This window comes from Buteo buteo, chromosome 6, assembly GCF_964188355.1.
Source record: "Buteo buteo chromosome 6, bButBut1.hap1.1, whole genome shotgun sequence".
Taxonomy (NCBI): Eukaryota; Metazoa; Chordata; class Aves; order Accipitriformes; family Accipitridae; genus Buteo; species Buteo buteo.
In genome coordinates, this window is record NC_134176.1 from 43,191,885 (window position 1) to 43,208,890 (window position 17,006).

At 44.6% G+C, this 17,006-nt stretch overlaps 1 protein-coding gene across 3 annotated transcripts; it reads right to left on the minus strand.

Annotated features, from left to right (window-relative positions):
* Positions 1-60: 60 nt before the first annotated feature.
* ZFYVE19 (zinc finger FYVE-type containing 19) lies at positions 61-16,777 on the minus strand. 3 transcript variants are annotated; one of them, XR_012650794.1, is made up of 12 exons: positions 16,529-16,777; positions 15,849-15,970; positions 13,964-14,017; positions 13,271-13,431; positions 11,884-12,029; positions 10,864-10,978; positions 10,101-10,310; positions 9,522-9,601; positions 8,700-8,810; positions 7,150-7,292; positions 5,363-5,699; positions 61-273 (listed from the first exon to the last, which is right to left on the minus strand). XR_012650794.1 is itself a non-coding variant. In XM_075030733.1 (11 exons), the coding sequence occupies exons 1-11, from the start codon at positions 16,580-16,582 to the stop codon at positions 5,633-5,635; spliced, it is 1,263 nt and encodes a 420-aa protein (XP_074886834.1). In that variant the 5' UTR covers positions 16,583-16,777; the 3' UTR covers positions 2,281-5,632. The 3 variants fall into 3 exon arrangements, 1 of the variants encoding a protein (XP_074886834.1); XR_012650793.1 differs by having other exon boundaries at positions 175-273; positions 3,791-5,699; XM_075030733.1 differs by lacking the exon at positions 61-273 and having other exon boundaries at positions 2,281-5,699.
* Positions 16,778-17,006: the final 229 nt, after the last annotated feature.

A 17,006-nucleotide genomic window follows, 5' to 3' on the forward strand; every position in this document is an offset into this window, starting at 1 on the left:
ATCACTTCAGAGTATGTTTAGGACTTACTGTTATTGAGAAACATCACTGAGTTTGTGAACTTTGTACCAGTGGTTTGAAGTCTCCTCTCCTTCCAGATCTATGCACACAGCAGGGAGCTAGACTGTATATCTTCCTGATTCTTAAAGGGCATGTTAACCTGGGGAACAGGACAAGATGTCCTTCCTTTAGTTTCCTCTAGGAATTTCCATGCTGGCTGAGGAGCACTGAATACAATTCTCAGGAGCTCATTGAGACTTCTTTCTTTCCGTCCACTGCAAGGAAAACAAGGCATTGGTTATCACTCATTCATCAACATGGAAAATCAGTTACTGTTAAGCTGCACCCTGTTTCAGTCTGGCTGGGACCCAGCTGTGATCTCCTGCTTGTTACTGCTGTACCTGACTCTACAGCATTGCACGTACTTTGTAAGTCTTATTAAGCCTCTGTTATTCATGAAGGTTGGACAGAAAATATACAGCAGCATGGAAGGAAAATGTTTGAGTACACCTGGTCTACTTAAGGGGAAGTTAGTGAAACAGCTGCTAAGGCTAATGGAAGAGAGATTGTTTTCCCTTTTTGTGGAATTTAGGACTTAATGATTTAGAAGCATCTTCTAAAGGAGCAAAGTCTGGGAATGATTTTTCTCATCATTTAAAAAGATGTTGGAAAAATGCTTATTTTGTATATTAAACCAGAGAAAACCAGCTGTGCACTGCTTGGTTTTGTTCTCTTTTTAGACACTAAAGAAAAACTGAAGTGAAAAAATACCTGCTCCCAATTTCCCTGCAGGGACCATCTTTTGCAGACAGGTAGGTCTCACAAATGGGAAGTAGGACACATTGCCTTGCTGCACAAACTCTTCTGGCTACAACTAACATGTGGCTGGAAAAATACAGAGGAAACTACATCCAGCCTCTAAGCAAGTCAGTAACTTGACACATGTGGCTAGGAAATAAGACAGCAAATGGAGGCTGATTGCTTAGGCAGAGCAGACTCTCACATTATGTCCTGCCCCTATGCTCTCATGCCTGCCACTCAAACACAAGAGATGAGTTGCTGAGTCACATGCGGAGGGCGGCCTATGTACCAGTATATTCAAGGCTAGCTTTTGAGTAAATGTTTTGTCAGACAGTAACAGAAGGGGCCAACTTCGGAACAAAAGGGACATGCAGGTTAGCTAACAAAGACAAACAAGAACTCTTGGGCTGGACCAGTAATATCTTAAATACATTAGTCTTTTCATTTTTATCAGTACCAGGGTGATGACTATTACCTTTTGCTTCCCTCCTGTTTTCTAGCAGAAGTGTCAGTGAACAAGCTGGGGGCTGTGCACATCTCTGAGAGGACAAAATCCAAGCTGCAGTTAACTGTGATGTAAGGGCTGGCTTCCCTTCACATGCTGTTCTTGTATGCGACAGCCTCCTGGAAGTTAGCAAGCCATGCAGCTCATACCTTGTCCTAAGGCTGCTCCAAGAGGCTCTAAGCCTCACCCACTAGGCTGGAGAAATGGTCTTTCTTTATCAAGTCCATATATATCTATGGTAGCTCTAGGGACATGCCATTTCTTGATTAATAAGGGGATAATAGGACATGCCTGCCCTCCTGAAATCTCAACTTTGTAAGCAAAATAACAAAAAAATAAATCCAGAGCTGTGCTGGTTGTAGATCTGGCATTGCTCATGGATTGACACCTGCTAAGACATATCACAGCCCTTGAGAGAGGAGATATAAAGCATACTGACAAAGAGCTCTGAGCACTGTTAAAAACAGACTAGGTTCAAACAGAAGTTCAGGTGGAAGATCTATGTGGACAGGCCATGAGCTGTGTCCTGAACTAGAGCTGTAATTAGCTGCAGCACACTAGTGCATAGGAGTCCAGATTAACTATGTATCCTACCAGGAGGGTTGATTTTATTCTGCTGAGCTGTGACAGCACAAAGACCTGAGATGGCTCTCCTCTGGCCCAAGAGAGAGATTTTCTCCACCCTGGGCATTGTTCTGTATTCCCTCAATATGGAGTGATGCAAAAAGAAATTTTGGCTATGCTTTAAGGCAGACATTGTTAGGAAAAAGCAGGTTCTTGAAAGTCTGCTTGACAGAAGTTGTCTTTGTGCTTATTCTGCAAGTAGCAGAAAAAGACCAAGCTGCAGCCCCTATGATGTGCAGTTTGTTCTGATACATAAGGACATCACTACCACATGAGAGCGCTTCAAATGAGCACAGTGTGATCAAGGGGAACAAAGCAAGACATGGCCAGTGCTAGATGATTTCTCAGCTCACTGGTGCAAAAGAAAAAGCAATGCAAGGCATTCAGAGCAACTTCTTTTTGTTTAGTTTTTAAAAGTAGTAAATAATACTACTTTTTTTGTATTTATTTATTTTGCAAAAATAAATAATATTTGCTTTTATTTACTTTTTGGCAGTTCTCAGCCTAGACCATAAGGACAGACTAAATTCAGTTTGGTTTTGGGGGGTTTTTTTGATTGGTTTGGGGCTTGGGGGTTTTTTTTTGTTTGTTTAGATATTTTTTTTTTTTTTTACAAACAGCTTCCAGTTAACTTTGCTGTTTCACAGCACTATCACTAGCATAAGGCTGTAATGTCTGGTATATATATACTGTGTAAGAATGTTTCTTTAAAGGAACTTTGCCCTCTTGATTATACCAAGAAAACTCGGGAATGGATGAAAGTTCATGTGCTTTTCTAACTGAAGGTTTATGAAGGTGTATAAAATAACCTTTAATGCAGTTTTCCCTTAGTTATGATCAACACTTACATTGCCTTTAAAAATATTCTGGCTGCTACATTTGGACACATGACCATGTTACAGCATTTGAGGCAACATGCATGCTTGTGAACCACAGCAAATGCAAGTTAATGCAGTTTAACTAAGTCGAGACCTCTCTTGGTAAGCTAATCTGAGTTCAATGTTGTGTTATCATTATTTTGAATTCTTGTTGGGTTGGAGCGTACATTTGATTGTTCACATACAAAACATTTTGAGAGGGAAAGAAAATCTTCTTGTGCCTTCATGGCATGCTACAAAGACAGAAGCAAAGAAGCTGAATCTCTTTCTTGAAGATACCAAGCTTTCTTCAGTCCTATGACTGAAGTTGATCTGGCCTGCCAGGAACTGATTGTTTACCAGTATCTTTACTTGTTTACCAGCACCTTTTCAAAGACAAGGACAGGGAGTAAGCAACGCAGCTATAAGTACACTGCCCACTTAAAGGTCATACAGCATTCCTATTTCACAATAACAGATTCAGCTAGGTTTGCTTCCTGCAGACAGCTGATCTAGATACCCCTCTTACGTGGAGGTCACTGAGGCAACAGCTATAGTGGGAATGGCTTTCCAGGGGAAAGTGATTGGGCTGCCACTAAAATGGCCAGTTACATGCAGAAAGCTCAGCAGCCACAAAAATGTCCATTAGAGGTGCAGGGAAAGCATCAGCATGTGTGTGTATGACTGAAGAGACTCTTCCATGTATGACTAAGTTCTATTTCAGGTATTGGGCTGGGTGCATTTCTGGATTCCTTGGGATGACCCCACAGAACCCAATCTGGGAAACTAAATAAACTGCTTCCGGCTGTAACTTGCTCCTTTTCCACTGATGTGAAGAGGGCAGGGCTTACAAGACACAGGCTGCCTAACTGCACAAGGAGCTCAAAGTTTGGCTGTGGCTGATGAAGCATTGTTGAAAGTAATGCACCAGCTCATACCAAGATATTAAAAAAAAAAACACAAACAACAACCAGTTGTAAAGCAAGAATTAAAATGTCTACTAACTGCTTAGAAAGGACACAGGCTGAAGCCCAAAGGAATGGATCAGTCTTAGAAGAGATAGAAGAAGAGGTATTTGCATCTTCTCCTGTACATGTAAAACACAAAGGATTTAACCTAAGACAGAACTGGGCTGTCTTGCTATCAGACTAATTATCCAGGTCAAATAGCAATGAAAAAGTGTCATTCCTACAATAACACAAAGCCAAAACAGCATTTTGTTTTCATTTTTAAGACTGCAAGCTCCTCAGGGCAGTAACTCTCTACTTAAATTGTGTAACACTGGGCTCATTGTGAGCTCTTGCACTGGAACAACTCAAGTAGTTTTCCTATCTATGTGTCCCAAAGGGACAGGCACTGGTGAAGCAAGGACTGCCAGGAGAAAGAAGATCCTCCACAGAAGTCAGGTTTTGCCACTCCTCCTAACAAAGAAAGAGTTTTGATGGCACTGCCAGATACACTTGCAATTTTTAGTGTGTTAACCTGCAGTATTGCTATTCTATACTGTCTGATACAGGTTTCTGTTGAAGGGCCTGATCCAGTCCAGCATGTTAACACAAACCCGTCTTCAGCAGTAGTTTAATTTATTTGCTGTGCTTTGACCAGGGGCGGCCGAGGTGCACTGTTTTTGTCAACTCACCTACACAGGCTGTGACTTTACGTAGAGGGGCAGGGCAGACAGCTGGGAGCGGCAGTATCAAACCAGACAGGCAAGATTCATTGGAAACTCCCTGTCAAAGGCAAATCCTTGATTTTTTTGCCATTGGAATTTGTCAACCTTAGACAGCTCTCTTGGAAGTCACATTATAGTCCTGGGAAGAGCGCATCCTGATGGGATATTACAGCCAATTTAGGGCAAGTGTAGTCAGGTATCTGAAGCAATTCTGGGTGCTTTGGTCACTGGCAAGTGCCACTTGCATCTAGACCAACTCCAGGGAGGGATATGAGCATATTAAACTGAGCTTCTCTCATAACCAGATAAAAAGCATCACACAGGTAACATCTTTATCCTACCAGGCAACCAAATAATAAAGAGCCAAACCCTGCTTTCAGACTAATACACAACTCTTCCAGACTAACACACTGCTCTTGCAGACCACACGGAACCTCAGCACAGCCACTGCAGATCACAGTGCTGTGCATAAGTAGCAGATTACCTTTACAAAGCATCCTTCATTTCAAGTACATGAGCAACACTGCCCATCAAGGCAGAGTAGCCCCTGCACCTTTTTCAGCCTCACCACAGAAACATTTCTGATGACTTCATGATCCTTCATTTCTTTCCGTAAGCCACTTGCCACTAGGACTAACATACCATTACAAGACGGCAACGTTTTGTAAAGGGCTATCAGGCATTTCGAGGAGAGACTTTAACCACAGGCCTCTGTAAATAGTTTTTATTATGCTTTGGAAGTTCTCATCACACAAGTGATCACGACGTAGACAGTTTTCTTAGTGCAAAGTGCTTCGTTGCCTGTTGAATCAGTGTGTAAGCTGTTAGCAAAAGCAGGAGGTTACTTAGCAGCCAGTCAGTACTGCCTTAAACACACATCTTTACCGCTACCCGTACTGCCTTACCGTCTGTATTTATAGACTTGTATCCACCTCCTCATATCATGTCCTCATTTATCCCCAAGCATGCACAGCAAACCCTGCACTTCGCTGGTTGTATCTGTGAGGACAAAGTCACACATCCTCCAAACCTCTCTCAGATTACAGCATATCCTTTAACTGTCCAAAACATCACCCATTTTGGCTGCAAATCCACTTGGACTCTTCCCATCTGGCCGACTCCTCTTGTTTCCCATTCTCCATCTCCTTTTCTACCCATGAAGAGTGTGATCACTTCTACTTGCAAGGAAGCTGATAGCGGGAGGTGTGGTGGTCCTTCAGGTCAAACTCATCATGGCCTTCCCTGAAAAGCAAACACAAAGTGCAGTCAGAAGTAAATACTCAGGCACAGTACTCACCCTTAGCCACTGCAGAAGATGTCTCCCAGCAGCCCTTAACTAGAAACCTATCCCGTGGGTTATCTGTGAGGACCTGACTGGCAGCCACATGGACTGACTACTTTAGATATTTGCTTGTAACAGAAACCTCTGAGGTACTTTGTGGAAAGTTCTGCTCATCCTTGCCTGCTGAAATGGGAAATGACAATAGGTGTCTCCATCTCTTCCCCTCTTTGAGAGATTCATGTAACTGGTGGCTCATTTTCAGCACCATGTCTGTGATTCCCAGGTGCATTAGCAACTCCTACGATAGCAGTCAAAATGACAGTCTGCTGCACAAAACTCCAAAAAATAACTGTTGTGGCTAAAATGCAGTGTATTGGCAGCTGTCTTAACCATGCTCAGAAGCAGGCAGTGTTGAGTAAGACACAAGCTTGCATCTGCAGCATGCAACTGATATACTCACTTACCTGCCAGACTGCTGATTCTGCTTTTACTGATGTTTGCTGTCTGATACTTTTATCTGTTTGTTTTGTTTCTTTTATCTGTTTGTTTTGTTTTTAATCATCTATCATTGCCAGTCATACGTCCTCTTACCATTTTCATATGTTCTCCCCGCCAACTCCCTTTCCATCTCTCTACAAAAACATTTGCAGCAAATGATGGAATATACACAAAAGCATCTCTTACTATCCCAACCAGACTCTTAGCATCCTGCTGTCTAAATGTCATCCAGCACTAATCTGAGAACACAGCCAACTACCCAATACTTTTGAGGCATGAAAAAGAGAAGCCACACAAGCTGTGAGGAACAGCTTTCTATTCAAAGGAATTAACCCTCCAAATCTGATACATGCAACTTTTTTGTCAAAAATAAAGCTACAGATGTTTAAGAACCAAGACTATAGCTGCTGCAAGGCCTGACTGAGGAAAAAAGGCTCACCCACACATATTTCAAAAATATTTTTTTATATGGTTTAAGACCGCAGAGTCTCAACCTAGGAAAAGCCACAGGAATTTTTACTATCTGATCTCTCCTCTTGTGGGAATCCAGCCAAGATCATCCATCAATGTCATTAACAAGCCATAGGAGTCACTGAACAATGGTCTCACTTATCCCATCCCACGCAATGCAGCACATCAGCTGCCCCAGAGAACACTCAGACAATGTGTCCAAACATGCACTGGAGCAGCACAGACAGAACATTTCTGTCTAGGACCAGTTTAGTCCCTGAAGCCTGGGATAACTACTGATCATCCAAAGTATTTCCATAATGACTAGCATTCAGCTAAGATCTGTGTTTCTCAAATCTTCCCTCCTACTGCCTGCTTTTCTGCCCAATGGGAAGAACAAACTGAAGTAGCCAAGCTTACCTGTGACCCACCTCTCAGACCAAGAGGAATTGTGAGACTTACCGAAAACAGCGTTGGCAGTAGAGGTCCCCGTCACAGCCATGGCAGCGCAAAGTGGCATCTTCGTTGCAGATACAGCACCAGGGTAACTCATCCTCATCACTGTCATCTGCCCTGGCAAGAGCAGTGGTGATGGGAATCTGGCTCTAATTCAGAAAGAAAACAGATACACAGAATTCAAACCCCAGCAGAGACAATACAGGGCTTTCACTGTAATGCATGATGGCCACAATGACATATCATATGTACTATAGTTCACTCTGTTGATTCTAAGTTTGTGAGATGAACTTGCCCAGAGCACAAGGATAGGCTCTATATGTATCTAGATTGTTAAATAAAAACCCAAGGTACTCCCTATCATTTGCTCATGAACCTATGTTGCTCGGAAGGTAAACAGGTATTCCCCCTCATTTAATGTCTACAGCAATATACACCAACATTGTCCATACGGCGTTAAGGGCATGAAGCCCAGATCTTCTGGCAGGCACCACAGCAATACCAAGTGATAGACAATCCCTGCTGCAAAAGCAAGCGATCAAGCAGTTTTGCTGAAAGCACTTATGTGGGAAGGAAAAGCAGTGGGGAGTTGTTTTCTACCTATTGTAGAAGAAAACTGGGGGACAAAGGACATGATTTGCCAAAAGGCCCCTACTATTGATTTCTACCTGAGGTTGGGCCAAAAAGATCTTCTGAAATCATGATCTAAAATCTATCCATAAGGCCATCTATAATCTCCTTCCGTCTTACAGAGAACTGTTGTGGAACTGAACAGCCATACACACACTGGGACACAGTGCCTGGACACTGGCAAAGGCAGCTTCCTAACACAACAGCAGTAAGATGGCACTATCTTTTACATCAGTAATCCCAGAAGTGCAAGGTGGCATACCTATGAGATGGATGTTTTCAATAATGCTTACAATTAAATAATTTCTTCCACTGGGGACAGGCCTGTCAGGTGTCTGTGAGTCACAGGTCCATTTAATTCTTGTAATATACTTTAGAGAAGGTGTATGTATTTCCATAATAGGCTGGATTCCATTCTGAGCATAGGACATCTTGTTACTAATTCCTTCCTCTGACATTATATGAGAACACACAATTGATTACCATCTAGAGGTCCTATTCCGCGCATGCTGAAAGCACTGGCAAACCTCCCACTTACCCTGATTCAAGCTGTATGGTACTAGATCGTGGCCGCCTTGGTCTAATTATATTGGTGAGTCAAAAATCCCTTCTCTAATATCCATCTTGTAAGGTCTTTGCTAACTTCTCTGGGTTTAGAGGACACCATCCCATTCAGCAGAAAGCCAGCCTGAAAGGAATTGTATTCCAGGGAGCAATTCCTTTTAAAAGTACAAGGATGACTCACAGCTGCACTCAGGGCTGGTCAGCCTTGCAGGAGCCACTTCAGCTTGTCTGCTCTGGAGAAGCTGGTTGTTGGTTTTTTTTCCTGCATCAAGCTTAGGACAGAACAAACTTTTGCTGCAGAACTGTACTGTCCTGAGACCCTGGAATATGTCATTCCAAGAGATCCTGACCAGCTCACTGACCTTTTGCTTCGCTTTCTTATGCAGGTTCTGTTGTGAGGCTCCTGCTTGTGTGGTCTGATCTGGAGGAATGTTGAATCCACTTGCTTCATCCAGGGCTGCTTCCTCTGCAAGCTGGTAACAACAGAAAGCAAGAAGCCTCTTGTTTCAAACACAGTTGGGAACCTCATTCTAGGCTCTAAATCTCCTGGCCTTCTCCTTGCTCTCATGCAGTAATGGGAGATGACAAGTCTAAATACATCTGGTGTTATCCAGACAGATGTGAGCTTGCTCTGCACTCTGAACACTGTGTGTACATTGTGAACAGTCAGTGTAGCAGCAGAGACCTTCAGCTAACACACTCTGCTTTGCAGTGCAGCTATCAGCAGACCCTCAACACCATGCTAATCACACACGTGTGGTCTGTAATCAGGCAGAAACTTAAGCACAGAAAGCTCATGTCTGCCTGCAAGACAATTCACAGACACTTTAGAGAGAAAACTAGGCATAAGCTGTGCTAAACAGCACACACATATCCACGTTCTAGCTGGGTGAGGGAAAAGATGAAACAAGAAGTAAGGAAGTACCAGCAGAGTGGGGTTGCAGACATGCACCATAAAGAGACACTAAGCGTGAATGAGAGACAGTGTGACAGACTAGAAGTAATGATGTCAATCGCATGTAGCTGAATGGCCCATGGGAGCTAATATTGGAAAAGCACTAGGAGGGGAAGGAATGAAACTCTGTCCAGGAACAGAAACACATCCTCTGCACGCTCACCAGGTAACATACACACTGGGAATAATTGAAAGGAAGGTAAACAAGGCCACCGCTGCCACTTCTGACCTGTTTTAGCACTCTGCGAATGGCTTCCTCCTCAGCCACTTCCTCATCACTGTCAGGCAGTTTATAGGTTTCCAGTGTAACTGCAGGAGCAAGAGACAGGAGATTATGTCCCACACCTGCCTCAAACCTTGTGCCCAGTTATGTGCCACAGACAATCCTTGGTGGTGTGAGCTGCTTTTGGCATTCTGGCTCTGGCACAGACAGATCCTTTTCAGATGGGGACTCCTCAAACAGGGCCTTACTCTTTGTTTTTAATATTTGGAAGAGGGAAGGAAAAAATGCCCACAAAATCAGAGCTTTGCTTTTAAAAGCTTTGTTAACCTCACCAGAGTATGCTAGAATTACCTCAAAGAAGGGTGCAAGACAAAGCAGTCTGACCTTACAGCTCTGGCCTTTACCCTCAACTAAGATCTTTCATACTGATTTCATGATGAACCAACCTGTACTTTACAGACAGAACCAAATGTCAGTCTGTTTCTTGCAGAACAGAGGAATTAAATGGATAAACACCTCTCAGAAAAGAAACTGTCACAAGAACTTGGTTCCTCTCTTGGCACTGTATTTTTGTCTGCTACCCACCTTTCTCTGGGTCCTCGCCTCTGAGTGCTGCCAGTCTCTTGGCAACTTGTAGGATCTTTTCCTGCCTAGTGTTCTCTTCCCGCAGCTCAGCAGCAGCTTCTGCCAGAAGTTTATTCTTCTCTTCCTCCCGCTGTCTTGGGTCCAGATTTTCAAGACAAACAAAATCTTCATTTTCCCGATTGAGATCGTTCAAACTTTGGCTACTAACAGCTGCAAACAGACAGAATATGCTGGTGATTCAGCAGCAATGTCCTTTGGCACTGACAACACGACTAAAGCAATGGTATGAGAGCAGCTCGCTGCTCTCCATTAATCTGGGTAATAATGGGAGAAGGCATGCCGCAGTAGGTCTGCGCTGTACACGAAGAGAAGAAAGCAAACTAATTTGTGGTTTACAGTGAGATTACAGAGAAAGCACCGCAGCTAGGAGGATAATGGTATCCCAGATTCCGATGTTTTGTAACAGAGCACAGGTTTGTTAGGAGTTAGCAACAGCTCCTCCCCAGGGAAGGGTCACCTTAGAGAAACAGAGAGGAGCAATCTGAATAATACAACCCTGAGAAGAAGGAACAAGCAAAGACAATGAGACCCAGTATGGAGTCAGATGGCTGTTCTTGGTCAATTTGGGAATCATAAGGGGGAGATAAGGACAAACCGGACACCCAGCTCACCTGTAAGCTAGATAGGGAGGCACATATTCCATTCTCACTATAGTACATACATTATTAGACAGAATCAGGTCTTTGGAAGCCAAAATAGATACCTTGAGGCTGGACTCTTGGTCTATAATGCTCATCAATGGCAACTTCCTCAGACAGCTGAGTTAACAGGTCATTTGTCTGCTGGACCAGACTTCTGGTATCAGGAGGTTGGTGTACCTAAGAAAAAAGGAGGGCATGGGAAAAGGCAAACGAGAGGAAAGTGGGATACTCAATCAAAGGAAAAGTTTGGTAACCAAGATCACCCTAGGTGAAAGCAGAATAAAAAGATGCATCCCCTGATCTTGAGATTCTCAGCTCACAGTTATCTGGTGTAAGACTTTCAGGGCTTCATTCTCAGAGGTGCTGAATGTGCACAACTCTAAAAGCAGTCAAGCCAACAAGGCAAAGTGCTGCTGAATGTATAGGAGTACATGCTGCTGGGTCCCAACCCCAGCTATGCCGCTACCTCCAATGTAGATAAAGTGCCATCCTCAACAGTGCCAGCCAGCAGCCCCACTGAGGCCTGTGATAACAGTTGAGTGTGCAGCGCTGCTGAAAAAGGAGCATGAGGAAATGATTTCTCAGAGACAAGATCATTTATATAGGCTTTGAAAGCATATATCCTACTCATTCCTCTGCAGTCTCAGACTAACCACTGTGTGCTTCCATTTCTGGAATAATTAACAGGATTTTTGCCCAGCTGGAATGCAGTAACAACTACAAGATACAATAAGAAGGCAGGGCTGATAAGCCCCAAACACAGACAAACAGCTCTGAAAAAATATCAGACCACTTAGGTATAAAAATGGGTTGAGAGGAAAAAACTTAACATCTATTGCTAAAAATAAACACATGAACTACATTTGACATAAAGGAACATACTGCATTCAAACTGAAGCAGTGAACTGGTAAAGGCTGGCCATTTGCTTCTCAAGCAATGACACAAAGAGCAAACAAAGATTTCTAAAGGGAGCCACCTGAACACAAAAAAGCTGAAGAAGGGAGAATGGCTAACATGCTGGGACACCACTTACTGTGTCAGCTCAGAATACATTGCTGGCTAAAGAGCCAAGGGAGCTTACAGGTCTGGGAGCCTGGGAAGGAGGATCTCTCCCCTGAAGGGCCGCCAACCGGTCCTCCATTTCCTGCGTGGATGGAACAGGTCCCCAGCAGTCCTCCTTCAGGGCAGCCAGCCTAGCTTCAATCTCAGCCTGAGTAGGGATGGATTCTGCAATTCAAAATAATGCAAGGGAGGAGATTATTACTGAAAACAAAAGGCTTCACTTTTTTTTTTTTCCTTAAAATTGTATTTCTTTCTGGAATCAGACTCTGAACACCTGAGCAAAAACCCCCCTCGGCCCCTGACATGAAAGGGGGGTCATACTGCAGTGACTTGGAGACTACCCTAACACTAAATGCTATCCTTTTTTTCCCCCGAGTCCTTGCCTCCTTCACAGTTTATCTCCTAGCTGTGAGTATGAGGGTAATGTCATTTGGCAATCAGCTGACTCGGGATACTAGGGATAGGCAGAGAAACAAGTGTCATTTAGAGAGTACAGTCCATTGCTCCCACAGCTCTTAACGTAATCCTAGGCATATCAGACTGAAACCCTCCCTCCCCCAGCACATAATAGGATGAGAGGAAATGGCCTCAAGTTGAGCCAGGGAAGGTTTAGATTGGATATTAGGAAAAATTTCTTCACCGAAATGGTTATCAAGTATTGGAACAGGCTGCCCTGGGAAGTGGTTGCATCACCATCCCTGGAGGTATTTAAAACACATGTAGATGTGGCGCTTAGGGACATGGTTTTGTGGTGGACTTGGCAGTGTTAGGTTTACAGTAGGACTTGATGATCTTAAAGGTCTTTTCCAACCTAAATGATTCTGTGATAATCAGGTAACCACTTTGCAGTGTGTTCTTTCCCTTTTAGAGACCACATATCATTTTTTAAATAGTTTATTCTCCCACAAGGCTATCCCAGAACCTGACAGCTGTGGACTGGGATGAAAGTCCTTTTTCTCCTCTGTGAGGCAAGGCTGGCCAGAACATAATCTCACAGAGACTGGCACTGCTGTTGCCCAGCACAATGACCCACAGGAAACCTTCTGCAAAACAGTTTGGCCAAAGACCCTCATTTCATTCTGCTCCTATTGGGCTTGACACAGCCTTTTACCCCCCAAAATGGAAAATGAGAAAGCGGTTTTACAGGGAAGATACTGCCCCAAAACTGAGAAGTAGTTTCAAGGGAAACCCCAATAAGTAAAAAGAAACTGGAACATTAATCTAAAATAATTGTAGAATCTGGCCATTGTGGCAGCAGGACATGGATGCTTTGCCCAATGTTAACCCTTCAATTCCCTAAAAAGGCAGGCTCTGAAAGCCCAGCACTTCCCTTTCCCTCAAGGTTCCATGTTTCCCAAGCAGCAGTGTTCCCACCCAAAATATCTCCAGTATCCTCCAAAACTCACTCGGTTTCCTTTCCTCCCTGAGCCTCTCCAGTCTCTCTGCAATAGCTCTATCCTCTTTTGAGAGCCCCCGGTATCTGGAGCCTGCTTGACCTGGGGGTTTTGCAGCTGCCTTCTGTTGTTCTTTCAGCTGGTTTTGCTTAGCTTCAAAGGCTGCTACACGCCTGTGACAAGGATGGAAAAAAGACATGACAATTGAGAACAGGGGTTTAAACCCTGAGATATGAAAATATCCCCTGTGAACCCAACAGGCTATTTGAAGAGCATCAGTGTAGAACAGAACAGAAACCACTCCCTCCTGTACTAGGGTCTCCCATATTGGCACAATGAGGTACTCCCAAGCGTAAGGAAAACCTTAGCTCACAGCAGCAGCACACCTGGTACCATTTCCAAGGAGACAAGAAACATTTCACCACCAGGTTCCAGTTTCCAAGCCAACCCCCATCAGTCACAGATAAAGATAGACAGGTGGCTCTTCAGGAGTCTATTTAAAAGAGCACATAACCCAGCCCCCCAAACAAACAAAGGAAAAACCCAAAAACAAAACAAAAAGCTCCACCCTTAATCTAACTCTGAACAAGCAAACACCCACATCACAACCCCCACTTTTGCGGGTCTCTATAGGGGAAGAGGAGAGAGGGCCTGAAAGGCTACTCTGCAGCAGAAACAACTGTCCGATTGGCAAGTGCAACTCACTTTTTGTAGTTTTCTGGTGGCGACCACTTTGCTGAACTGCTTTGAGATCCCTCTCTGGAAGACAAAAATAACGATTTCTCTGAACTCAGGATACTGGCAATGCTTCAATCATCTAGTCTCTCAACTCAGGAGGAATCAGCATACGTTCCTCAACCTCCTGGTACAGCCCCTTTCATAACCTCATTAATATGGACAGCGATCAGCTTATGGAAGGGATTAAAATAATATAGCTGCCTGGGACAGCAGGGGACTTCATTTCTAGTCCTTTGGTCCATTTGTTTTGCATCTGGACAAAATATGATTTAATGTGGTCACCAGTGATCCAAAGGAGGTGGGGCTGAAATACCCTTGCCTCCCACAGCCTGCACCTCCCAGTTCAGAGAGCAAGTAGAGAGTAATTAGCTAAGACTCTCAGTGTAATTAGCTTCCATGCAGCAGAATACTCTGAAAGGAGCTGTGGCATGCAACAAATACACAATTATATAATGCACAAGCTAAACAAAACGTTATAAAAATTATTATATAACCAACAGTATCATAATGACATCTTCTAGCACACTTGAATGCTGCACACCACAAACACATCTTGTGTAACGATCTTCTACTTTGCTATATTCAGGTTGAGCTGCTAAACTACACACTTACGTAAGGTAGTTAGCATATTTTATTCATTCTTAGAAGTCACAGCTACAAAGACATCTGTGCTGTGCTAAGGCCTGTATAGTAACGAATGAATGCAACATTGTTGGACCACTTTCCAGTTCTAAGGTTTCAGTTCTGAAAGCTATTTGCATGAAGAACAATACATGCAGCTTACAGAGCTGCAGCCTATGGGTATTATCTACCTGCTATCCAGTCAGGGGTGACTTTTTTCTGCTGTAACTCTACAGTGCTGATATTAAACAGATGAGAAAAAAAGGAAAAAAAGAAACGTGGAGAAAGGCTGCCCTGTTTTCTTAATGGCTTTGAATTTGTAAAAGGCAATCAGAAAATTTCAAAACGGAAAGACCGAATACTGTATTTTCACCATCAATAGCTCACAGTGTTTTCATGAGTCAGTGCTTCTGAAATTAAGACCTCTGCTAACAAAAGCCTCTTCTCCTCTAGACACCTGCTGAGCCAGAAAATTCCCCATTTGCTGGTGAAAATTCCTTGCTATAGGAGAGAAGTGGGGATGAGAGGTAAGAGAAATGCAAGAGAAGGAATAGGACACAGAAGAATTGGTTGAGAGAGTGGTTCTGGTGTACACTTGCACTTGTCTTACTTTTTCACGTGTATAACCCATACTGCTACTGAATTACATTTTTTTGTTTTTAACAGGCAATCTACAGTTTATGTTTGTAAATATTTTTTTTCTTTTAAAAGCAAACCAATTTTATGCTACAAAATTTTAAGTCTTCAGGCGACACATAGCAGAGACCCCTCCAATGAGGATTTGTGTCACTGTTTGCTCACTGAGGTAGTAACACTTTGAATATCTTACTGCCAGGCTATTCAACTACTACACACCTGAAAAGACTGGCAGTGCTTTCAAAGGGCTGTAGATTTCTGGGCAAAAACACAGTGGGGCTTAACCTGGTCTCATCTAGCTAAGATAGCCACAGGCATTCAGTGTCCATCCATAAAGATTTAAACCTGGTTCTTTCAGACTACCCTGTCATCACAGAGAACAGCCTCACAAATCCTGACTTCCATCTTTGGACTGCACAGCTCACGTAACAGCAGTTCAGTAATGGCCTGGCTTGAAACTCCAGGGTACACGCAGTGTGCATGCACAAGTGCAAGGCAAAGCTCTCACGCAAAAATCTGCAACACAACATTGGGATGCAAAATGAAGACACAAAGCAGGACACTGTCTTTGGGTGAAGAAACACTCCCATCTTACCCAGTTAGTTTTCCATGACACTGCTTGCACACCTTCTGCTGAGCGCTTCCACAGCGGGGGACAACAGCACTGAAGCTCAGGCAGCCCGAGCAGAACGACCGTCCGCAGTTCTTGCATCCACACTGCGGAGATACAAGAGAGGCGCAGGGCAGGGCTTCATCACTTAGTCACCATAGACACCCACCCCATTGCTCTAGCTGGCTGTACACAGGAACAACACCTATGCCAAGGTGCACTAAAAATAACGCTGGGGTTACGCTGATTTTCTAAGAGAACTGTACCATTAGCTGCTGCTGAAGATACGGAGACTCTCAAGAGCCTTCGAGCACCAGCACATAACTCCTGCTGGAAGCAGGGACACCATTTCGCCCCATGGTATAATAAAGTGTGCGTGTGTGCGAATTCTCAGTGACAATGACCGACTATTGGGGTAGAGGGAGGACATCCAATGACTTTTTTTTCCCTTTTTTTTTTGCAGTAATCGCACACATTTAAAGACACATTGAAACTAGGCACCACGAGAGCTCAGTAAGCAAGGACAACAACGCTACGATGCTGGCCGGGAAGCGTGCCTCGGCGCCGGGCCAGGCGATCCCCCGGTTCCCCTCTCAGGCCCTCGCACTGCGGGGCAGGCACCCGCGGGACCGGCCGGTCCTGACCCCCGCCTCAGCCACACTTGCCTCTTTCTTGAAGACAGAGAACTTGGACGCACACCCATAGCACCGGCTATCCATGGCGCTACCGGAGGCGAGGCCGCCGACCGGGCCCGGCCCGGCGCTCAAGCACCGCGCTACGCCCCCCCTAAGCCAAGCTGCATAGTTTTCCCACACACACACAGCCCCTTTAACTGCCGCAGACCCAAAACGCGGCAGCGAACCAGGGCTATCTGTAACGGGGAGGCCGAGACACCGCCCGCCCTCCCGCCCCTCACACACCGAGCCGGCGCGGCGCGGCACGACGCCCCCCCACCCTGGCGCACGGCCCGACGGGAGTTGTAGTCCTTCAAGCCGCCCTCCCCGCCTCCAGCCGCTAGGCAGCTCTCCGCGGATAAACTACACCGCCCAGGGCTCCGCCTGCCGGGAGCCGCCTGTCACTACTCGGGACCCCAAAACATCCGGTTCTGCCGCGCGATGCATTGTGGTACCTGTAGTCTGGTGC

Coding starts and splice junctions, on each gene's coding strand:
- ZFYVE19 (XM_075030733.1), bottom strand. CDS start 16,582: ATGGATAGCCGGTGCTATGGGTGTGCGTCCAAGTTCTCTGTCTTCAAG. Junction 12,030..13,270: donor CAGGGAGGAAAGGAAACCGA/GTGAGTTTTGGA, acceptor TTTGAATTGCAG/AATCCATCCCTACTCAGGCT. Junction 5,700..7,149: donor TACTGCCAACGCTGTTTTCG/GTAAGTCTCACA, acceptor TTTGCTTTTCAG/GGAAGGCCATGATGAGTTTG.